The sequence below is a fragment of the Schistosoma haematobium genome, chromosome ZW (assembly GCF_000699445.3).
Source record: "Schistosoma haematobium chromosome ZW, whole genome shotgun sequence".
In the NCBI taxonomy this organism is placed as follows: domain Eukaryota; kingdom Metazoa; phylum Platyhelminthes; class Trematoda; order Strigeidida; family Schistosomatidae; genus Schistosoma; species Schistosoma haematobium.
Window position 1 is genome coordinate 32,768,762 of NC_067195.1, and position 25,235 is coordinate 32,793,996.

The 25,235-nt window shown below is 40.7% G+C and overlaps 1 protein-coding gene across 3 annotated transcripts; it reads left to right on the forward strand.

Moving 5' to 3' along the window:
• On the forward strand, positions 1–25,030 carry ATCSA-1 (WD repeat-containing protein atcsa-1). Of its 3 annotated transcripts, XM_051211084.1 has the most exons (6): positions 307–556; positions 593–836; positions 5,806–6,047; positions 11,743–11,849; positions 22,680–23,122; positions 23,812–25,030. In XM_051211084.1, the coding sequence occupies exons 1-6, from the start codon at positions 399–401 to the stop codon at positions 23,935–23,937; spliced, it is 1,320 nt and encodes a 439-aa protein (XP_051071119.1). In that variant the 5' UTR covers positions 307–398; the 3' UTR covers positions 23,938–25,030. The 3 variants fall into 3 exon arrangements, with proteins under 3 accessions (XP_012802390.3, XP_051071118.1, XP_051071119.1); XM_012946936.3 differs by having other exon boundaries at positions 1–836; XM_051211083.1 differs by having other exon boundaries at positions 1–556; positions 11,669–11,849; positions 22,680–25,030.
• The last annotated feature ends 205 nt before the right edge of the window (positions 25,031–25,235 follow it).

Here is a 25,235-nt window from a genome sequence, read left to right on the forward strand (position 1 = left end):
CTTTAATTACGATTTCAGTGTTAATATTGCCTTATCTTTTTGCTCCCTCCAACACAAATGATCTCCGAGATCATAGCAAGAAGGTTCACAAATCGCAGTCTAATAAAATTAACATGGGGTCCCGTTTTTTCACTTTTTTCGTTAATTATACTTACGTTCTTTACTGGAGGCATCTGTGATCCATTGTTACTAGACACGGAAGTCCGTTAGGTGAAAGCTTTTTTTATTATGTATAGAACTATTTGAATACGTTCGAATCCCTAATGCTTAAGAGTGGGAGTTATTGGACATTGGCTTCTGTCCTTTAGGACTTTCGTAAGTTAACTGGTGCGTATTGGGTTACGCATTTTTCCTGTAAATACTATCTACTCCAGTTTCTTACTGAATAATAATAACACATGAACGGATTGCATCATAATTTGCTGGATCATCAATACCAAAATACTCACCTGCGGGACAGAATCCAAGATATTGATGTCGATCATAGGATCGTGTTCTCCTTTGAATCGAACGCACAATTGTGCGATATGACTATCGACAGCGTCGAGTCTCGCTTGTAAGCATCACATTTTCGTCCCACTTGGCACTATAGACTACTTGTTGGATCACAGGACGGCCACATATATGTTTTTGATGTTGAAGACCCAAGTTTTTTTAGTCTTGACTCAATTAAACACACTTCGATTGCATCTGTTTGTAACAGAAGTAAAGGTTCAGGATTTCTGTCAAAAGGATCCCCACTCGTTTGTGTACAATGGTATCCAGTTGACAGTGGTTCTTTCACTTCGGCGTCAGCTAATAAAATGCTTGGGATATGGGACACCAACCGCCTTGAAGTACGTCTAACTTTTCCAATATGTTCATTATGTTTGTATAAAGTCCTGTTGCACAAGTTTGTTGTAGATTTCCACGATGTACTTATTTTCACCGGTGTGAAATATTGGCCATTGATTAGAATTCTGTACAAATATGATTGCACTTGTAAGTGTGAAGTGCATACAAACCGAGTCTTAGTCTTGATATTCCTGAATACCGACCGAATCATTCAGTTCAGAATTCGCCATAACTTCAGTGTGTACGGTTTTATGCATGGAAATTCTAGTAAATCTTTATCTTGGTTGTAAGCATTGTTAAATCAGGTGTTCAAACGTTTATCAGTTATGACATTTGCTTTCATTTTTAATGCTGCAATTAGCTAGTGATGAACTGTATGTATGATAACATCCCACAGTTATTCCTTATGTCTGGGCCTTTATCATATGACGGGCAAATCATTTGTTGTCTTGTTTACATACCGCTGAGGTTTTGCTGTTAGCATGAGTACTGAGTGTAATAACTGATATGAAATTCTATTTTTATTATTTAAGTCAAGAACTTGGTTAATATGGCTGGAAATTTCCGAGGAGTATTTATTACTTAAATAAAACGTATCAGTGGGAGGTTAACACGCTCCTCACCCACAGCTACCACTGCCAAAAAAATCCGATTGTTACTAATTCGACTAAATTTATCAAGTATATCTGTCCACATATCTTCGTAAAGTGCTTCACGAGGTACTGATTGTTGTTTTTAATGAAACTACCTAGCTTAGGTATCATGTGTAAGTGAACCAAACGTATTGGGGGCACTGACTGCTAAGAAAACTACCGGTTCCTGTTTGTGTGCCCGGGCAGTATCTCAGCTCACATACGAACTTGTTGATGACTACAACTAAAGGGAACCATCCATACTTTAATCCCCATTCCTGAAAATCATACTCCAAACTATTTGCTAACATTCGTTTTTATTATACACTGCGTCACTTATCTATTCACCCTTTGTTTATGTTGTGTCCCGATAAGAATAATGAGTGGTAATTTTTTGGGACCTATTTATGGACCAATACTGTGCGTATATTTTTGTCGTATAATAGTTAATTAACTAAACTATTCATATTCATACTTCTCTTATCATAAGCTTTATTTTAACCTATGAACTGTTATTATACGATTTTCCATTCTTGAATTATTCCGTCTATTAATCACTACCTCCCGCATTCACAGCCACATTTGGCCAAGTCTTGTACAAATGTTATTTTCTATTTTATGGTACGATGTGGTCTGCTTGACTGGTATATAAACAGAGTATGTTTGAAATACATGATTCATATTTCAGAGGCTGAGACTGGTGTTTTGGACTTAACTGGCTGGGCTAGGCGGAAAGCAGGACCAATCAGAACTGTAGGCTGCTCGCACGTGTTAACGCGTGCTTGGCCCGATCGATAATCCACTGCCCTCTAATCGGCGGTCACAAGTTATAGCAGTTTACTCTGTTATTTTTCCAATAACACAATAGTGGAAATCCTGTCCTCTCTAAACGATCCTAAGTCACTGACTGGTCGGAAGTTGAATGTTACCACCGAATACGAATTCTGAAGTAGTCTTTCTGAAGTTGTGTGTGGCTTTTAAACTAGGCTTCACGAAGCGTCCTGCTCATAAGCATTGAGTCTTTACAGGCTCTTTACAACTCGTTGAGACACGTTTGTCTACTCCGAGTGACCACAACTTTGACGATGAACGAAGACTGTTACGTAATGAAATTTTTGTAAGTTTGCGTAAGGGCAGAGAACCTTGGTGGGCGGATAACGCTAACGAGTTGAAAGCAGTAGCTTCACTCAGTAGCTGCCGAAAGTTCTTTCATCTCATCCGAGACACTGGCGACAAGTAGTCTGGTGTGAGGAGAGTCAGAGATCGCTCTCGAAATGTTCCCACATGGCCAAGTGTATAGAGCTACTGTTAGGGAAGTCCTGCTCACTGACTTCTCGCGTTGCGAGTGTTGCTTACGAAATTGAGAGGACGAAAAGCGAATGTCCGACGCTTAAACTGGGTTGATGGACACGGAGGATCCACCTAGGGGAGTTGGAAAACCGTGATTCCAAACCAGTGTTGCGCATAGGCTCCAGGATCCTGAGGTAACAAATGGCGCATGAACCTATTGTTGGTCACCAGATACCACGGAACCGCATCTTTTAATGTCGGTCCACTACTTTGTGGATCAAACCTCTCGGTCAAAGGCTCGGGGAGTGGTCTTCTAAGAGAAGGAAGTCCGCAAGAAACTCCAACTCTTGAGGCGCTACAAACCACTAGGCCCAGATGACCTAACTCCGGCCCCTTTTAAAGATGGTGGTGACTTTCTGGTTACGGAACTGGCTGAGTTGTTTGCAAAGGTCTGGCAGTTAGAGACTGTTCCAACATCATGGAATGAGTCGATAATCGTCCCTATCTTTAAAAAGGGTCCACATCACTTATGCAAAAACTATCGAGGGATAAGTCCACTTCCGATTGCGTCTAAACTATTGGCTTCCGTCATACTTCGTAGATTGTTCAGAACCCGTGGAAGATTGACTCGCGAGTAGGTTGGTTTTCGTTCTGGTCGTAGATGTATTGATCATATCTTCAACCGACGCTAAATGTCAGAACACCCTCATACTTATTACAGGTCAACAATCGTAATGTTTCTTGACATCAGGGCTGCCTTCGATTCGTTGGACAGGACTGTTCTCTGGGATTGTCTATTGAAGAAGGGTGTGCCTGAGAAGTTTATTAACATCCTAAACGCCCTATGTAAAAACACCTCAGGCAGAGTGAGGGCATACAACCACCTCTCTCCATTGTTCCATTCGAGCAGTGGGGTTAGGCAGGGTTGCCCAATCTCACCATTCCTCTTCAACTTTGCCATCGATGACATTCTGGAAACAGCTCTGGTGAATGTAAGTAATGGGTGTGTGGATCTGTTGCCTGGAGAAAGACTTTTCGACCCTGAGTATGCGGACGATATTGTCTTACTGAGCGATAATGCCCAAGGCATGCAATCCGCACTTAATCAGTTGGCAATCAGTGTCCGTAGGTATGGTATGTGCTTTGCACCTTCGAAGTGCAAAGCACTTCTACAAGACTGGCAGGATTCCAATCCTGTACTCACCCTGGTTGGTGAGCAGATAGAAATAATCGAGAAGTTCGTGTATCTGGGTAGCTGCATAAGTGCTGGTGGGGGTGTGAGTCATGAGATCAATGCACGTATGGTGAAAGCCAGAGCGGCTTATGCCAATCTGGGCCACCTTTGGCGCCTTCGTGATGTTAGTCTGGCTGTAAAAAGTCGGATCTACAACGCGTCTGTGAGAGCAGTTTTGCTCTATGCTTGTGAAACCTGGTCTCTCCGAGTTGAGGACGTTAGACGACTCTCTGTGTTCGATCATCGCTGTCTCCGAAGGATTGCTGACATTCAGTGGCAACACCATGTCAGTAATGCAGAGGTTCGGCATCGTGTGTTCGGGCACAGAGATGATAATTCAATTGGTGTCACCATCTTGAAACACCGACTTCGGTGGCTTGGACATGTTCTCCGAATGTCGTCCCAGAGAATTCCACGTCGTGCATTATTTGCCGACTCTGGGACTGGTTGGAAGAAGCGGAGAGGTGGTCAGTGCATGTCATGGTGTCGTGGCATGAAAGAAAGCTGCAAAGGACTGGCTTCTGTTGGTCCTTCATGACTCCCTGGTTGGGGTCTGAGAGATAATGAAACACAGTGGCTAGAGACGTTATCAGATATGGCTCAGAATAGAAGCCAGTGGCGGTCCTGCCGTAACTTTATTTCACTTTCTTCATAAAAAGAAAGACGTAACCTTATTTGGAAGGATTGTCTGTGGCTGTACTTTTGCTATTTGAACTGGCCATCCCATTATTGTTGTTTCACTACTATACACCAATTTCTGTTCATTGTTGTACTTCTTTTTTCTTATATGCACGTTACCTTCTTTTTTCCCTTCCCATTCTCATTGTTTTGTGTGGCGCATATATTTATGGTGCCCCCTTGTACCAACATTTATGTGTTCAACTAAATAAAAATGGCTACTAAGTTGCATTTGAGAAATTGCATTCATATTTGTTCACCAAGTTATGAGCCGGATTTGTTATGTGGACTTATGATCTAGGTAAAACTGAAACAGATATAATGGTGTCCATGCTTTAATTCTAGTTAATTAATTAATTAAACACACGAACATTGGCACAATGAGGCATCAAATATATATGCACCTCACCAATCATTTGATTTGCGTGAGGGCTGGGATACTGCTCAAATCGAAGCAGGTGTTTTTCTTAGGGTGCTGCTCCCCGAGCCTTTAACCAAAAGGTCTGATCCACAAGACAGTGGAGCAACATTAGGAGATGCAGTTGCATGGTATCTGGTGACCAACAATAGGCTCATACGCCATTTCCCCCCCAAGATCCTGGAGCCCGTGTGCACCATTGATTTGGAATCACGGTTTTCTATTCCCCCAGTTGGATCTTCCATATCCACCAACCCGGTTAAGGAACCGGAAGTTCGTTTTTTGTCCTCTCAATTTCGTAAGCAACACCCCCGCTGCGAGAAGGCAGTGAGTAGGACTTCCCTGGCAGAGGCTGTATACGCGTGGCCACGTGAGAGCATTTCAAGAGGGAGGGCGAACTCTCCCCACCTTCGACCGTACCAGTAATTTGGGGGTTAGTAACTAAAGTACTTTGAATCAATCAATAAGCTATTTCTTTACACAGAAAGGCAGATTCTTCGGTATAGTATATGATAAAGACCTACTTACCGAACTGCATTAGGCATCTGAGTAGCATTCTCTTCTTAACATAATTCTTGGTATATATTTGGAAAACTACTGTCCTACAGAACATGTTGTTATAGGGTCATTTATTGGTGTATAACAGCGTATATTTTTCTACTTCTTTTTAGTAATATCAATATCACCATTGACGACTTCTATTTCTTCTTTTGTCGTAGTGCGTCACGTCAGTAAGTTTCGCCCAAAGTTTGTCCTGGTTATCTATGTCACCTGTGGCATGTAGTCACAATCTGATCGCAGTTAGTCTAGGACCATGTAGTGGTGAATCAACTGGCCGCGCCGTTTTAGTTGATCCTCTTATGGGTTGTACAGTCACTACACTACTTGGAAGTCATTCTCAATCAGGCCTTACACAAGTTACTTGGTCCCCTAGGGCTGCTTACGTTGTTGTTACAGGAGGGTGAGTTTATAACAATCGTCTATAATTCTTTTAGATTATTCTCTTTAAGTCTGAAAAGTATTTGCATTTAAGTTTCGATATCGTCAGTCGGCTTCAGCGTACTCGTACATAAGTTTGCGATAAAATAGATTTTACACCATTTAAAAGATAATCGAAAATGTTTCCATATATCAGGAAATAAAGTGTAGTGTAATGTAGTAAAACGGAACAAGATTACAGATGGGAAATAACTTTATTTTAAAAATATGTGATCAAGTAAAGAATGAGTCGAAACTTCCAAAATTAACAAGGGTGTATTATGGTTACTTTCATCATTAATTTTTAAAACCAAAGTAAAATGAGAGCTTGAACGTTTTGTTTTTAAACTCACAGATCTTAAAATGATGAATCTTCAGTACCCTGTGTCCATAGATTTCTGATCTATATTGCTTCTGAGTTAGATTGTCTAACCTTATAGATAGTTTCAAATGATACTTCTGGAGAGCCTTCATGAAAAAGGTCAACTAAGTGTTTAATAATAGAACTTTTGATCGTTTTACACTCACCTTAGGACAACCCAAACTGATAATGTTCAGCAATGTATTAAAAGAGAGTACACTTTGTACAGCCGAAATAACTAGTTATGAAAGTGCAAGTGAACTGATAAATACACGACTTATCCCAAAGTGTCAATTGCGAAAAAAAATCTAAAGCTCCACACTGTGGAAAACCTTTCTTGCTGATCTTATTAATAAGTTTTTTTTCAAAAGCTTATTTCGAGTAACTTATATCAACTTACTTGGGTTAGTAACGAAAAAACATTGAATTCTGTATATAAACACTAATTTGAATACCATCTAATTTATCTTTATTGTTTATTCGAATAAATGTACAACTCAAAATAATTTTCATAGTACTAGCTTTGTTGTGCTACCTTCAGATTTATTTGCCTTTTACATTGTGGAATTTCTGAATAGTTTTCGACAGTTTCTTTTATCTCCTTGTGACTGCTGAAGATGCGTTCACTCGCTAACATCATTCATAACTAATCAGCTTCTATTGCGACTAACTGTGTTTGGATGGTTTTAATCCACTTCCAGTCCATCAAAAAAGTAAATTTTACTAAATTTAAGACTTCGTATTATTGGAAGTGAGGTAACATTAGAAACCGTTTTAAAACTCACTACTTGTAAACCTAAACTGAAGTAAAAAGTCGTAGGTCAGCAATAACAAAAAGCCAGATTCTTTTTAGTGATTAGACGTATATCAATAAAAGATGCTTGTGTGTTCGCATGGTGCATTCTTATGCTTTTTCTAGGACGTATTAATAGTCAGCTATTAGTCACACAGAGCCTGGGAAGTATGTGCATCGGTTAAAGTTGCCACATCGTATTGACACAGCGAAATGCCTTAGCAATGGAAGTAATTACAGTATCGATGGTAGTAGAAAGTTTCGAAATGAATTTTGTTTTGGAAAGGAAATGTAGGTTGGTGAAATAAAAAATTGTAAGTTAATCTTTGTGCTCAAAATTAAGACGGAGATAAATAGCGAATGCACCTGCTCCATCGCAAGCGATTCTGAGCTATGTGACCTAAAGTCTATCCATTGATTATGAGGATCCCACTGACCCCAACCAAATAGTCTACACTCACCCATGTATCTCAATCCAACAGTTAGTGATTACATGGACTGATTCCATGCCTTGGTTAGGCCGTCCCTAGCCTTCTTCTAACCGCTCACATCAACTATCATCTTGTGTCGAAGCATTATTGAAGTAACTGCTTCTATGAATTTAGTGTTCATCTTGTGCTAATGAGGTATGGCAACTCGGACCGATGTATATATGTGCCTGGTCATACATTGTGGATGACTGACTGATTACATTGAAGTAAGAGCGTGATTGAGGATACGTAATACATGTCCCAGCCATCTCAGGCGACCACGAATCACTGTGCATATCAAATGATTTGCCATCTACATCTAATATGGTGTGTCTAACGTCAGCATTTCACACTTAATGGTCCCAAAATACATGAAGGCATCTATGACAACATTCTAGTTACCTACGAATGTCTTTCATTTTTAAAAGCCATGTTTCACAACCACAAAGTAGAACGAAAGGAACTTCTGCAAAGTATACTCATCTTTTGGTTGGGAGATGGACAGGTGACGTAAGTTAGTGAAATTCAAGCGAGCTTCTTAAATCCATGTCCAGATTTCGTCCCACTCAATCCCACCAAAGCTGACGAGACTTTTAAGATAAGTAAAGTGGTTAATGAGAAAAGTGTTATCTCTGAAAGGATATCTATGGCAAAGTTGGTTAAAAAGTGGGGAAACGGACGACCTCGGCGAACACTTGATGCTATCAATCCTGAATTGACTAGTAGTGTCTGATTAGAGAGTCTGTACAAAGTTGACGTACTTCTTTGGTGCGTTTTTCAATGACAGATATTGCTATAAAGCCTGTCAATCTACGGAGTTGAGCGCTTTCTTAAAGTCAAGAAATACAGCCTTTGTTGGGCGTCATTAGATGTGTCTATGTGTCAAAACATGATGTATAGATCCACAGTGGCGTAGCTGGAAACCAGCCATACTGTTCCTCAAAATACTATGCCCATCTTACCAATCTCCTGGGCTAATAGTAGATCAATGCCCCATCTTCTACCGAAATTGTCTCATTTACTTTCGATTTTTAACACTGGTTTCTTTGATATGTCTGGAAGTTGTTATTGGTTGTCTATCACTGCTGTCCTTTCCGTCTCTACTGGCCCAGCTGCCACCGCTGTTCGCGATAATTTTATAGACTTCTAGTCATTGTGCGTTCAAGTTGGCTTCACTCCTCGTCGTGTTCCGAGTCTGATGGGATAAATTTCCGAACATCTGTCAATCCGGCAGACGCCACTAAAATCCTGTGATTTTTCCAAACCTTTTTGTTTAAGTCATTAGTAAATATCACTGTTGTTTTCGCAGCTGTTTGAATATTGTCCCAACGTACATCGGGCTAAGCATTGCTTTGATGATCGGATAAATGCTCCTCTAGGTGTTCGACGAGCTGAAGATTAAGGAGTCTTCTTGCGGTGATTTTGTTGTTTCCAGACTCAGACAAATGCGAAATCGTACTGTAACATTGTCAGAATCTATACATGTGCCCTAGGACAAGTAGCGATCTACTACTGAGCCTCACTAGCAACGGTTGGTGTGGATATGGTCTATTTAGTTTCATCATTGGGTCGATTTTAGGAAGGTCACATGATGTTTCTTTATACTTAAGGTTGGTATTTGCTAAAAATAAATGGTTGTCTGACCATAGTTTCAGCATGCGGTTGTCGTTGCCTGTTCACTATGCTGGAATATTATAAGACCCCTCTAAATATCTTTCATTTTAGTTTAGACTAGCTACTTGAGGGTTAAAATCCTCTGCTACGAGTACAAAGAAGCGTTTGACTTTTTGAACTGGAGTGGGAAACATACTGTAAAACTTACTTTTACTTCATCTAAACTACAATCAGCGGGAGTTTGGATTGAGACGACAGAAAAGCAGCAGGGTGTGTTCCTTTCGTTTCCGACTATTACCCTCCTCAATTGGAAAGCGCACAAGTGGCTGTCTATCAGAATATAGTCCAGGAAAGCATGTTCCACCCTGAAACTTAATGTCATATCTACGCTGATGTCAGTCAGTCCAACGTGAAACTTCGTACGTACATCAGTTCAAGTTGCCATACCACATTAGCACAGAGATGCAGTTGTCGATTCAAATCACATAGTGGTAGAGGTAGTAAGAGTATAAGCAGTAATCGGAAAGACTAGGGTTTGAAGATGTTACTCAAGTAGTATAATCCAGTGAAATAAATTTGGAAAGAGGAAAAAATGGGACATGAAGAATTCAGAAGATTAGAATTTGGGAGAACACAGAGAGTGGATGCACCTGCGCCATTGCAAACGATTTTGAGCCATGTCATTCAGGGTCTCCAACCATCGGTTGCTATCGTCTCGCGGTCCCCAACCAGGTAGTCTACACCTACCAACATGACTCAGTCCACTTGTCAGTGACTTCATGGAGTTGTGCCATGTTTTGGTTTGGCCGCCCCTAGCTTTCTTCCAACCTACTCCTATACCACTGAACATAGCACGTCGAGGTAGTCGGTCGTTGGGCATACGTAACACATGTCCCAGCCATCTCAACTGATGAAGTTTCACTACTTCATCAATTGATTTGCCATCCTTACCTAGTACCCGTTTCCTAACAACTGAGTTACTTATTCGATGGTCTCAGGATATACGAGCAATGTTTCGAAGACACCTATGGTCAAATACTAGTAACCTACGAATATCCTCCACTCTTGCTGGCCATGTTTCACTGCCATAAAGTAGGACAGAACAAACTGCTGCGCAGTAAACACGTCCTTTGTTTGGTAGACGGATATCTCGCCTACGCTAATGAGTCTACGAGAGGTAACAGTCGAGACTTCAGATACATGGAATGTGAATCAAGATGGTTCTCTATATCGAATTAATGAGGCCAATTAAATGGTCACACTCGTATGATGTAAATGTGTTTCTGAGAATAATGTATGTCGATAGCAAGAGATTTTAGTGCTCTAGCTAATGAATCATATTTTATTTTATCTAAGGTTCAAACACTGAATGCCCTAACATGTAGTTTAGGGCGCCGATCCAGGAGGCTAGAATTGGTGATGCGTGGTGATAAAAATAAAGTTATAGGAGAAGGGTAGGGATTAGGGATAAAAGTATTAAGAAGTGACGAAGGGATTTGATCATGAACAAAAGGATCTTGAGTGGTGTTTAACGTATGTGGCCACTTTCCACCTCCAAATTGTTCACGTGATTGATGGATACTTCTTGAGGTACCTAAAGTGAAAATGGGATAGCCTGCGAGCTTGAGTATAAAGCCTAAGTACAACTGCTTGAGTCTGGCTTATACGGCGTGTCACGAGTTCTGATATATTAGCTCCATAGATTAAAGTCCTTGCCACCGGAGACGTAAATCTGTTGTGTAACTTCTAAGACAGATCTTTCCTAACCTCTTGTTTCCATCATGAGATGGCACCACTGATGTTGGTCGTCTGTGGGAAATCTTACCGCCACCTTACTTTTGTACATTTATCAGTTTTACACCCTCAAACTTTAAGTTACCACTTTTAGTCTTACTGTTCGACCGACGTTCATGGCATGACAGACATAAGGGAATAAGTGATCCAGCCAACATAGCCTGACTGAATAATTACAATAACCAAGCTTGAACACCATGCCACGGTGGCATCTACGATTGAGCAGTGACTACATTCTCAACGAAACAACTGAACTAGTCTAGAAAAGCAGCACTATGCTTATTGACGAGAAAAGGGTTACAGTTCCTATCTTTTAACTGGGTAATAGTAATGTTATGGATAGAGTAGTTAGTAAAATTAGCACCTAATTTCTTGTTGACATTTACCGCTATTTTTTATGTTCACTAACAAATATTCAGATTTTTCATCCTCAGACATATTTCAAAACTGAATCACTGAATTAATTACTTTTTTTATTACATCATTATCTATAAATTTGTGCGTGGTAATCGAGTTTACGGACTAAATGGTTAATATCAAATAATTTAGAATATTCATGTATTTTCTTGTAGCTGGAAATATTTTTCCATGTAAAATATCAAAGTATTGCTAAACAAATATATTGTTTCTCACAAATTGTTATCAGGCGTGATGGGAGAGTACTATATTGGGATATCAGGTTTCCTACAAAACCGATATATTCTCTGAACAGAGAAAATGATCCACAAAGTGATTTGGGATATTCTAATGAAGGTTAGCAGAATTATTCTTTGGTTTTCCACACATTGTTACTGAAACATACATATTTATTATTTTTGATAAATTAATGTAATATTTGGTTTACCTTAAGTCTTCTAGGGAATTATGATGGTTGGATTAGTGTAAGACGACTTTATGGCCAACTATTTTCCAAGAAGAAATAAAAAATCTGATAGTCTTTAAATCCTGTCTTTGCGAGCTTGCTCTGTAACCACGAAAATCGATTGCTTTCTATTGAGGATGCATCATGCTTGGAAGTTTGAAACTAAGGAATCAGTTGTTATTTCCCACTTTGCTCTTGTTCATTTTTCAGTTGTCTTTCGTCTAGTTCAATAAGGTTACTCAGTAACTATTTTGTTTTCCCTATCCAACACGATTGTTCATACACTTTACACTTTCGTTTAATCATCAGAAAATCAGGCAAACAGAAATAATGTAGTCCATAACTATGCTTTTTTTTAGACTTTATTATATCTAAAACAAAGTGATGATGATATTGGGATGCGAAAGCTGAAAGTAGGAAATTCAATTAAAGGGTTTGTTTAGGAAAATAAAGTTTGAAAACTTACAATAATCGATATCATTGTAATCAAATTAGTTTTCTTATAAATGGAAATACCATTAGAATCCTATGACTGTTTGAATGTATATGTGACTATTGTTCCTGAACTATATATCTCCAAGTTATTTTCTATTTGAATTCTGTTTAACCGTACACCATTAGTCAGACTCAATAACCTTTTGCCAGTTCCAAAGATTTATCCGTTCACAATGCCACAAACCTCTAATGGGTGAAGTCCTTCTTATCTTTTATCAACCATCGCATCTAGAAAATTTCAACACCAATTTTGTGTTTAGAACTTATGAAACTATTGTTGTAGGTAAAGGCAGTTCACTTCCGAACAAACAGTCATAGATGCAAACTCCGGTCATTTTCGTTAACTCCCACACAAAGTGTGTTGCTAGACTCAGTTATGTAAGTCCTCACTTGGATACTGGGTTCTATTAATTAGTTATTATTAACTCTGCTAAATACTAGTGATCGAAATTGGTTTAATAACCGAGCCCCAGAGAAAAACGTCAGTTTATTCATTTCATCAATGTGATTACCATCTACCATATGATCACATGGCACTTACACAGTTGCCATTACGATAGTAATAATCTAGGAATAAAAAGCTCATTTCCACTGATAAAAACCTGGAAGAATGTAGCACCTATAACGTTTAACATTGTTTTAATGAATTGAATTCCACGGAACTCAATACAGTTCCTTTATAAATAGCTTATATCATAAACCTTACTTAGGATTCTTAACAGCGTTGATATCATTAAGTTATTAAAGGCTACAGAAAGCTGCAGGGATGATTGATTTATTTCAGACCTGGAATTTTGATTTTGAGAACTGTAAACAGTATTTTTAACTTCATGTCAATCTTTTCATTATACAAACAAAAGTAAATCCTTTTGTAATAAATAACGGATAAACTATTGCAACATTATGTAAGAAATTCGATTATTTTACTTTTATTTATATCCTTTCGGATATCCCAGCTACACAACTGAATATCACTATATGGTGATTAAAAATAAATATCATCATTCAATATAAACAAAAAAGGTATTAGCGTTATCGACAGAATAACTGGTTTATAAGTAACATTCAGACTTGTAAGCGGAAAATACCACTCCATTTAGGAGTAGTAGTCGATACATTCATGAAACATCAAATGAATATCCGACATTTCTGAAATAGTGAACATCTGAAAGTCAGTTAGAGTGGTCGAGGTGTTCATTTATGAAACTAATAACAGCCTAAAGTTGTTATGCAGTATTTTAGTTACTCATTCTTTTTGTCATTCTCTGTTTCTTATATAATATGAATTTATTAAATATGATACCCAATATATCACCGAAAGATCTGATGTAAAGTCACACCTAAGATGCACCAAAATTAAAGGAATATCCACAGATTAAGCTTTAAAAATATATACTATCATGTCAGCTTACTAACAGACATTTTTCAAGTGACGTAGTTGCTCTGAAATACAATTTATTCGGCCTTTCTTAATAATGACGCCGTCTTATCACTTTTCTGTGTAAGTGATATTTACCGAATGTTTACTGCACCCGTCGGAATGTGGTGCGTGCTACTTATATTGACATAAGTAGTATATAACGCGAGTCAGGAATGTAATGTCTGGCAGCCGAAGATTGGGAAGATCAAGAAAGGAAGAACGGGAATAGAAAGCAATTAGTATAGAAATGCAAAAACAGTGAAATCCGAGACAATTATTGAACATTTTGCAAATGAGGTATTATAGTATGGTTTTTCTATTTTACCAAGTAACTCGGTAATGTTGTGTTAAATATAATTCGGTTGTCCTCACCTGTGTTCTCCTCCACTACATTTGGTGTCTCTACCTCCACTAAGGATGAAGATCCCATGGCCGAAGGGATTTGAGGACGGATATGTGGTGGGCTTCCTGAAGGAGTTTGAGGCCGTGGCGGAGCTGGTGGGTGTGAAGGAGCAGAAGGCGGAGATGGTGGTGCTGGCTACGCTGCTGAGAGGCGGGTCAAAGGCTGTATATATACAGCTTGGACGGTGCTGGCAGGAAGACTACATGGAAGACAGTCACGGAGCGACTGGTGGCGGAGTTCGACAGCCCAGTGGACAGAAAGGAGGCACTGCAGAAGTTCCGGTTGGCGAGGTTGTCGGTCGATGGTGACCCACTGGTGCTGGCTGTGGAGTTAACCAGGTTGTTGCGCCGTGCGCTGGCGAATCTGGATGAAGAGTTGGAGGCACAGTTATTGGCGTCGCAGTTTATCGAGAGTGTGTCCACCACCGTTTCCCAGCATCTGGAACTAGTAAACGCAGCGCAACCTATGGATATGGATATGGAAGGTGACTCGACAGCTGATGACACGAACAGTAGCTCCGGTCGGGTGCGGAAAGCAGGAGATAAATAGTGTCGAGAAGAAGATTGAGGAGCTGGAGCGTGAGATTTCGGCAATACTGGTGAATCATAAAAGGAATGATAAATGTTACGCTTGTGGAGGGATAGGACATTGGAATATAAACTGTCCAACAAGACGAAGACGCAGATATTTTAGACGTTATAACATGTGTTCTTTCTACCCTAGGAATCTGGGAGTTGTTGCACTAGTAGATAGAGGGGCAGTTTATTCGAGAGTGAACATAAATGAACGAGATTTAGTGTGTCTGATCGATATGGGGGGCAGCAGTAACATTAATAGGCAAAGAGCAATGTAAGAGACTCAAGCCATGTACATTAGCTGTCCACACCATAGGAGGGCACATGTTAGAAGTGTTAGGGGTGTCTAGCAGTGTCGTAAAAGTGGGTGATGTTGAGATAAATTTTCCGTTTGTGGTAACCACAAGCTTATCGAGACCGATATTAGGAGCAGACTTACTAAGAGAAGAAAGAGCGATAGTTGACTTAAGAAGCGGTAAGGTGGTCACAAAGTATGGTTCATTATCAATACACGAAAGTAGCGAAGTTTTATTTATTTATTTATTTATTTGAACACATGGATATTGGTACAAGAGAGCGTCAATATATGTGCGCCACACAAAACAATGAGAATTCGAAGAAAAATAGAAAAAACAAAGCTAAGGAGCGCAAAAAAAAGAGAACAGTAACGAGGAGATTGGTGTAAGGTAGTATGGTAGAAATGAGGGAACGGAAAGGTACAATCAGAAGAAATCTTTCAGGTAAGGGAGACACAACCACTTTTTATGAAGAAAGTAAATGAAAGTTACGGCAGGACCGCCACTGGCTTCTATTCTGAGCCATATCTGATAACGTCTCTAGCCACTGTGTTTCATTATCTCTCAGACCCCAACCAGGGAGTCATGAAGGACCAACAGAAGCCAGTCCTTTGCAGCTTTCTTTCATGCCACGACACCATGACATGCACTGACCACCTCTCCGCTTCTTCCAACCAGTCCCAGAGTCGGCAAATAATGCACGACGTGGAATTCTCTGGGACGACATTCGGAGAACATGTCCAAGCCACCGAAGTCGGTGTTTCAAGATGGTGACACCAATTGAATTATCATCTCTGTGCCCGAACACACGATGCCGAACCTCTGCATTACTGACATGGTGTTGCCACTGAATGTCAGCAATCCTTCGGAGACAGCGATGATCGAACACAGAGAGTCGTCTAACGTCCTCAACTCGGAGAGACCAGGTTTCACAAGCATAGAGCAAAACTGCTCTCACAGACGCGTTGTAGATCCGACCTTTTACAGCCAGACTAACATCACGAAGGCGCCAAAGGTGGCCCAGATTGGCATAAGCCGCTCTGGCTTTCACCATACGTGCATTGATCTCATGACTCACACCCCCACCAGCACTTATGCAGCTACCCAGATACACGAACTTCTCGATTATTTCTATCTGCTCACCATCCAGGGTGAGTACAGGATTGGAATCCTGCCAGTCTTGTAGAAGTGCTTTGCACTTCGAAGGTGCAAAGCACATACCATACCTACGAACACTGATTGCCAACTGATTAAGTGCGGATTGCATGCCTTGGGCATTATCGCTCAGTAAGACAATATCGTCCGCATACTCAGGGTCGAAAAGTCTTTCTCCAGGCAACAGATCCACACACCCATTACTTACATTCATCAGAGCTGTTTCCAGAATGTTGAAGAGGAATGGTGAGATTGGGCAACCCTGCCTAACCCCACTGCTCGAATGGAACAATGGAGAGAGGTGGTTGTATGCCCTCACTCTGCCTGAGGTGTTTTTACATAGGGCGTTTAGGATGTTAATAAACTTCTCAGGCACACCCTTCTTCAATAGACAATCCCAGAGAACAGTCCTGTCCAACGAATCGAAGGCAGCCCTGATGTCAAGAAACATTACGATTGTTGACCTGTAATAAGTATGAGGGTGTTCTGACATTTAGCGTCGGTTGAAGATATGATCAATACATCTACGACCAGAACGAAAACCAACCTACTCGCGAGTCAATCTTCCACGGGTTCTGAACAATCTACGAAGTATGACGGAAGCCAATAGTTTAGACGCAATCGGAAGTGGACTTATCCCTCGATAGTTTTTGCATAGGTGATGTGGACCCTTTTTAAAGATAGGGACGATTATCGACTCATTCCATGACGTTGGTACACTCTCTAGTTCCCAAACCTTTGTAAACAACGTCGTCAATTCCTTACTCAAAAAGTCACCACCATCTTTAAAAAGAGCCGGAGGTAAGTCATCTGGGCCAGGTGATTTGTAACGCTTCAAGAGTTGGAGTTCCTTGCGGACTTCCTCCTCGTTTGGTGGATCAGTCGTCACCGGCCATGGAGGGCAGGACAGTCTGACCGATGTTGCAGGAGCAGCAGGCCAGTCGAACTGCCCTTCGAAGAATTCTGCCCATCGTCCAAGACGTCGATGGATGTTAGTGATTGGCATCCCATCATCCTCGAAGATTGTTTCGCTCACACCAGACTTCTTGCTGCCAGTGGCTCGGATGAGTTGGAAGAGCTTCCGGTAGTTACCAGATGCAGCTGCTGCTTCCAGCTCATTAGCGCGCTTCGACCACCAGGCTTCTCGGTCCTTACGCAAGCTTTGTTCAATTTCATTACGTAACATCCTTCGTTTATGGTCAAACTCACGGTCACCCGGAGTAGACCGACGGGCTTCAATGAGTTGTAAGGAACCTGCAGAAACCCAGTGCTTATAAGCGGGACGTTTCGCGAAGCCGCAAGAGGCTTTACTCGCCATTTTCATGGCGTCATGCAATTGCAACCAATGCTCATCTATACTTTTCGATGGAATGGTAGCTAGCATAGAAGCTAGCTCGGTTCGATACTTAAAAGCAACAGAAGTTGCAACCAGCTTGCTAATATCAATCCGTTGATGGCGGTCACTTCGTTGTCCACTGAAAAGTAAGGCAAGATTGACGCAGACCAGGGCATGGTCAGAGTCTAGATAGGTACTCCAAAAGAAGCGGCAGTCCTGTACAAAATCACGCCAGCGGTAGCTGATTGCGATGTGATCAATCTGAGTCCAGGCTTGAGATGCAGAGGGAGGACGCCAGGTGGCACATCGGCGATGACTGTGCCGAAAGTTATTGCTAGCCAGAAACAGGTTGTGGTCTGTGCAAAATTGCAGTAGACGGTCCCCGTTATCTGACCTGCGGCCAAGGAGTCCCCATCGGCCACCTAAACGGTTCTCTTCTGTGCCTAGATGCCCGACCTGAGCATTCAAGTCTCCGGCTAGTACTACAATATCTGTCGAACGCACTTTCTGGAGAACAGATAACTGGTGGTAGGATTCATCCTTGATTGCATCCGGGCTGCAATCTGTCGGGGCATAAACGGAGATGACGAAAAGACATCGTTTCTCACGCCGATTTCTTCTCACTTTGACGGAACTTTTTAATCTAACATCACATAACCGACTGTTAATGGGGATCCAATCGATTAGTGCTGCCTCAGCTCTAGCGCTTAGTGCGACACCAACGCCAGCAAGACCAGACGAAGATGCCACAGGGTCTCCGGATAAGCGCACGTAAAACAAGCTTTTCGAAGCGACAAATGGAGAGCGAATTTGTAGTACTTCACCAGAGTCTTGAATACGGGTCTCGGATAGACAGCAGACATCGATATTAAGACTTTCCAAAGACATAGCCAGCCCTATCTGTTGTCCAACCTGCATAAGTGTGCGAACGTTGAAGGCAGCCAGTTTGAATGGTGCACGTGGTTTCAGAAAAACTGCTTCAGTACTTATATTCGTTGATAACATACAATTTTCAACCGGACAGTGACACGAGAACGTTTAGATACAGTCGAATTTCCACCAAAGACGAGCCGCTGTATAAGTATAAAAGAGGGTGAATAATGTGGTAAATAATAATAATAATAATAATAATAATAATAATAATAATAATAATAATAATAATGACAATAATTGTAATGATAATAGTTTGAATCAATTGATTGTTTTTCGAAGCGAGAAAAGTAATTTCCATAAACAGAGAGTTCATCATTTGTGTGTGGGCTGTGATACTGCCCGGGTGCCCAAACCGAAGCAGGTGGTTATCTTAGGGGCCACTCCCGAGCCTTTGACCTAAAGGTCTAACCCACAAGGCAGTGGAGCATCGTAAGGAGATGCAATCCCATGGTAGCCGATGACCAACGAGTGGTTCATGCGCCATTTGTTCCCGCAGGATACTGGAGCCCATGTGCACCATTGGTTTGGAATCCGGTTAAAGCGCCGGACATTCGCTTTTCGTCCTCTCATTTTCGTAAACAATACCCCCGTCACGAGACGGCAATGAGTAGGACTTCCCTGGCAGAGGCTGTATACGCGCGGCCGTGTGAGAGCATTTCGTGAGGGAGAGCGGACTCTCCCCACTCTCGGCCGTACCAGGGCATTAGGGGGCAAGTAGCGAAGTGACTGAAATAAGAGTGGCAGCGGATGTCTCGTCGAAGAAACCAAACACTAACGAGTTGTGCACAAAGTATGAGAAACTGTTCACTGGAGATGGGGAGCCTTATGGATTTTGTGACAAAGTAAAGCACAAAATCCCAATAAGGGACGATCGAGTAAATATATTTGCGACACGCCGTGTCCCGGTGCAGTTAGAGGCCGAGGTAAATCGACAGGTTCAGGAGATGTTGAAAGAATGTATAATTGAGCAAGTGGACAGCCCGTATAGCTCGCCGGTACTCTTGGTAAAGAAACCTAATGGGAAGCATAGATTTTGTGTCGACTTCAGAGAACTGAATAATATAACAGACCTGAAACGTTGTGCAATGCCAACAGTGGTGGAAACGTTAGATCGGCTACAGAATGCTACGGTGTTTACAGTGCTGGATTTGCAGTCAAGTTATTGGCAACTGCCTATAAAAGATAGCGATCGAAGCAAGACAGCATTTACTGTACGTAATAAACAGTATCAATTTAAACGAATACCGTTCGGGTTGGCGGGGGCACCGTTTACTTTCAGAAGATTAATAGTGCTACTACTCAAAGATCTAGGCAACGTCGAGGTATATGGCGACGATGTAGTTTTGTACAGTCAGACAAAAACAGATCACGTCAAGCATGTGGAAACAGTCTTAAAGCGAATTTACGAATTTGGACTTCGAATTAATAAGGATGAGTCGCAGATAGCGAAAAGCAGCGTCACGTTGTTGGGACATAAAGTGGGAAATGGAGAAATAAAACCATTGCCGGAGAAAATTCTTACCATAAGGAATATTTCAGTGCCTAATTCGAAAAGAAAGTTGAGACAGTTCTTGGGAAGGGCGGCGTTTTACAATCGGTTTGTCAAGAATTTCAACAAAATAGCAGCACCCCTATATAAGTTGTTGAGCAACACTAAGTTTACGTGGACTGAGACTGCCGAACGAACGTTCAACCAGATCAAAAACATGCTAGACGATCGTCGGATGACACTGAGGCTGCCTGAACCCGAGAAACCGTTTAGTGGACACAGACGCAAGTGATCATAATGTAGGTGCGTCTTGAGTCAGTCTGATAGAATGGTGGAATAAGGGAGTCGCGTTCTCACACCCGCCGAACAGGAGTATTCAACGATAAACAAGGAGTGTTTAGCAGTAGTGTGGGCAATAGACAAATGGAGACCGTACCTTTTAGGTAAACGATTCCACATTGAGACTGACCATAAACCCCTGCAGTGGTTGAAAACAGCAAGGGAAGTTGGCGCGATGGATGATACATCTGCAAGAGTACGACTTCAGTATCGGCCATGCTCCAGGGAAGGAAAACGTAATGGCGGATTACTTGTCAAGACCAGACATGGAAGCCGACCTTCCATTGACAGCATACGCGGTGAAGAGTTTAGAGGGAGACCCATTAGAACTCGTCCAGCAGCAGAAAGCTTACCCTAACCTTCGAGAGGTAATCAGAGTGATAAGAGAGGTAGCAGACGTCGACAAACGAACAATGGACAAGGAGGTAATAATGCTGCTTCGGCAAAAGAACTGACTGAGAGTGAACACGTATAGAGTCCTGACCTGACAGGACGATGACGAGAATTGGGTGGCTGTGATCCCGAAAGACTGGCGGCGTAAGGTGATACACGAGTGTCACCAGGTAGCACATGCAGGCATCACAAGAACGACGGATTTACTACGGCAAAGTGCATACTGGCCAGGCATGAGAGACAATGTGGCTTAATACGTGTTAACTTGCCAGCAGTGTCAACTAATGAAAAGCGATCGATACGCACAACCGCCATTACAGTCAATCCCAGTAACCGCAGTTGGTGGTCTATGGTCGGAGGATGTGATGGGACCGTTTCTACAGACGGCGAGTGGTAACCAGCACCTGCTAGTGATGACGGAACATGCTACACGTTGGGTAGATGCCATACCCATTGCAGACCAACGGGCAAAAACAGTGACCGAAGTGGTAATCAGGCATATCGTAGCGTGTCACGGAATACCGAAGAAACTCCAATTCTTGAGGCGCTACAAACCACTAGGCCCAGATGACCTAACTCCGGCCCCTTTTAAAGATGGTGGTGACTTTCTGGTTACGGAACTGGCTGAGTTGTTTGCAAAGGTCTGGCAGTTAGAGACTGTTCCAACATCATGGAATGAGTCGATAATCGTCCCTATCTTTAAAAAGGGTCCACATCACCTATGCAAAAACTATCGAGGGATAAGTCCACTTCCGATTGCGTCTAAACTATTGGCTTCCGTCATACTTCGTAGATTGTTCAGAACCCGTGGAAGATTGACTCGCGAGTAGGTTGGTTTTCGTTCTGGTCGTAGATGTATTGATCATATCTTCAACCGACGCTAAATGTCAGAACACCCTCATACTTATTACAGGTCAACAATCGTAATGTTTCTTGACATCAGGGCTGCCTTCGATTCGTTGGACAGGACTGTTCTCTGGGATTGTCTATTGAAGAAGGGTGTGCCTGAGAAGTTTATTAATATCTTGAATTTTCTGTATACAACCTATTCAAAGATATTAATAGTTTACAATCACCTCTATTGTCCCTACCGATCAGTCTAGGTACGCAACGTTCCAACTCCATTGTTATTCTTCGAATATGTGATTGCTGACAGTCTGAAAACAGCTGTAATGATTGCAGGTAACGGTGATGTAGATCTCTTACATGAGAAAAATCCTTTCAATATTTATGTGACCGGTATTAGCTTACCTAATTAGTTGACTATCAGTGTCCGTATGTATAGTATGTACTTAACGCCTAATTGCAAGGTAATTTTACACGACTGGTAGAAGCACGTTATCAGATTCACTAATATAACGGTTAAACTAACTTGAATAACTCACATTGCCAATATTTACGTATTTAAATAAATAAAATATTCCATCTGTTTACCAAAGCTCATCCAGTGTGTTTATTTGAAAATGAACAAGACATTTAGTCTCGATGATTGTTCTACACAACCTGCTTTTTTCTTATCAATCATTTATCTTTGTGAAGTTTTATATAACACATTTGCTAGTCACCGTGTTGAATTGCGTGTGCAAATATCGTCTTATGCTTTTTGATATTAGCCGTGTTTCTCTCATATTTTTAATTAGGGTTTACGCCTATCCATTTTCATGAGTTGACTCAAAAGATGAGTCGTTAGTTTACGGGTTACTCAATTTTCATGAAGTAAATCCTCTTTAAACCAATCACATGAACATTCATAAAACAAATACGATATGGTTTTCAAATAAATGAGATTTTTCAATTTCGTCAGTCTGCTTTTACATTCCATTTTATCATACATTTAAGATAAACAACCACCCAAAAGGTGTACAGGTTTTTGTACTTTTTTTTCAGCTATTGCACATACAGGACCTGTGCTAGGCCTCAAATTTTCATCAGATGGTTTGCATTTAATTTCATGGGGTGGTTCCGGTTTAACCGCAAATGCTGCATCCCTTCGTCTTTGGACGTCTGGTCCTGGTGATTGTGAGCAATCATCACATATTCCTAGATTGCGTCCCGTGAACTTTGGAAACATAATTCTCAACTCGGAAAGTAACCAAATTTCTGACGCTGGGAATCAAACTTTCACAAGTTCTAATTCCTCAGGAAGTGGGAATCAGAGTCCACAATCGTCTGTCTTGCCAATAAGATTGGATACCACACATATGTCAATAGGCGATTTGTGGGGAGCCTCATCGTTATGTATTTTTGTTCCTGTAAGAAACCGCTTATTAATTGCTTCAGCGTCTAAACACAACACATCGACTAAAATTATAACGCGACACTTTTCAAAAGTGGGTTTCTTGAATTATCCCAACTGTTTTTTATTTGTTAGTAAACTCACTATTTTGTTATACACTGTGGCTTTGATATTCATATCTTATACCTAACTAAATATGCAAAAAAGTCTTTGTAGATGTACTTTATTTTTACTATTGACCAGACTTACAATTCAGTTATTCTTAGATTCACTTTGGTACATATCGGAATCATAATCCTAGTGCCAATGTGCGACATCCCTAATAACCTTAGTAACTTCAGATTGGTTCTAATTAGCTGACTTATCTATAATTCAATATCTTAGTTGTCATCTCCTAACGTCTCTTTGTAGGTACATACCTCACCCGAATAATAGTTGAAGTAGTTTGATAAGTGTTACATCAGCTTCCTACATCCCTACCAGTTTCTTCATTAGGTAATACAACCTTTCGAGTGCGCGAAATAGCGGAATTGCCTAACTCTATTCAGTTCAATGCATCATGACTGAAGCCAAACTTGGTGTGCTAGTTAGTCGTGGTCTAGTTAATTTGTATGTTTAAGTGCTAACTGTTTCTTTTTCATGGTTCATTAGTTTAGCGTTGATTCAGACTGAAGCACACATCCCACGAATGCATTTGGACGTGCATCCATTATTGAGGCTTTACTTCTAAGTACTTATATTTAAAATACCGTTTGTCCTCAGCAGAGTTTTTATGAATTTTAGATACGTGCATGTGTTTGGAACGATCGTCGTTTAGAATTGTATACCTGCGGAGCTGACGGAAATCTGTTTACATGGCCCATTCTTCCTCTTTCAAGCAGCAATGTGATTGATGATGATCAATTTTAATTTATACACCTTAGTATTTTGTAAATAAACATGTATAGTGATAATTGAAATCTTATAATTAACTATTGCACACTTGTGTTGTTATTACTGAATATGCCTATCAGAACTAATGAATCCAATTGCCAGTTGACTGCTGTTTTTAGTAAATCAAATGGAAGAGTTATAACACTAATACTATGTAGTTTTAGTTGAATTATCCATAATTGTTGTCAAGTGTCATATGTCGTACAAAGTTGAACAAAAGTGAACCTTAGTGATTGGTATATTTAATGGTTATCGTTTGCGATCAGTCTTGTGGTAACCATTTACCAACTGATTAAGTAAGTGATTCATTTTTAGCGTCTCGGGAAATGTCTTATTCGTTGGTACTAGAAAGCATAAATTACAATTTCGTCGTAAAAATACCTTAGAAATTATTTTTAATATTGACATTTATTCGTGAGATGTGGTAAATAGCTTCTTGCTTTTGGGGTTTATTAGGAAATGTATGTCGCCTTTAATAACGGTTCAGATATTGCGTACGTGACAAATAGGCGAATCACGACTGTACTGTCTCCTTATTGCTAACTTTATATATAAAAAACTTCCTTCGAACTACTAGTATTTTAGTGTTATAGCTATAAAAGTTGAACTGATTTATCTTCTTACAAGTGCTCCTTTTCATTTCGAATCATGATCGACTTAGTTGAGCTAATATTGGACTTGATGTTGAACATACAGCTTAAGTACAACCTTTTTATTCAAACCAATGGAATATCGGACCCATAATTGATTTTCTATATATAGTCTCTGGAACTGTGACTTGCACTTTTGAGCAGAACCTTAAGAAACAGTACAACAATTCTGAATGCAACAGATAAGCGTATCGGAAAAGGTAACAGAAAGGTGTCAGAGTATAAAAAGTATGCTTCTCATATAAGAATTCATTTGCTGGGTACGCTTGATGTATTTTCTAGTAATGTTTCGAATCCCAGCCAGTTTTGAAACTTAGCATTGTTACGGGGTCAGTCAGTCAGCTACAACGTAGGACCAGGCACATATGTGCATCGGTCCAGGTTGCCATACCGCATCAGCACAACAAGATGAACACCGGATTCATAGCAGTGGTTAGGTCAAAGGTAGTAATATATAAGAGAAAGATTGCATATAGAGATATAGTACAAGAAGAAAGAATTGGTTCGTAGAAAGAAAGATATGAAGCGATTTTAATCTCTTAGTTTAAGGGAAGACAGGGAGTGTATACACCGACGCCATTGTGATCGATTCTGAGCCATGTCACCAAGAGTCTCCAACCATTG

What these genes read in the sequence shown, in the direction of transcription:
- ATCSA-1 (XM_051211084.1), top strand. Translation starts at nt 399, where the DNA reads ATGAACGGATTGCATCATAATTTGCTGGATCATCAATACCAAAATACT. An exon ending in GGGACACCAACCGCCTTGAA is followed by an intron (nt 837 to 5,805) that starts GTACGTCTAACT and finishes CTTTTGTCGTAG; the next exon opens with TGCGTCACGTCAGTAAGTTT. An exon ending in TAACGCGACACTTTTCAAAA is followed by an intron (nt 23,123 to 23,811) that starts GTGGGTTTCTTG and finishes TATGAATTTTAG; the next exon opens with ATACGTGCATGTGTTTGGAA.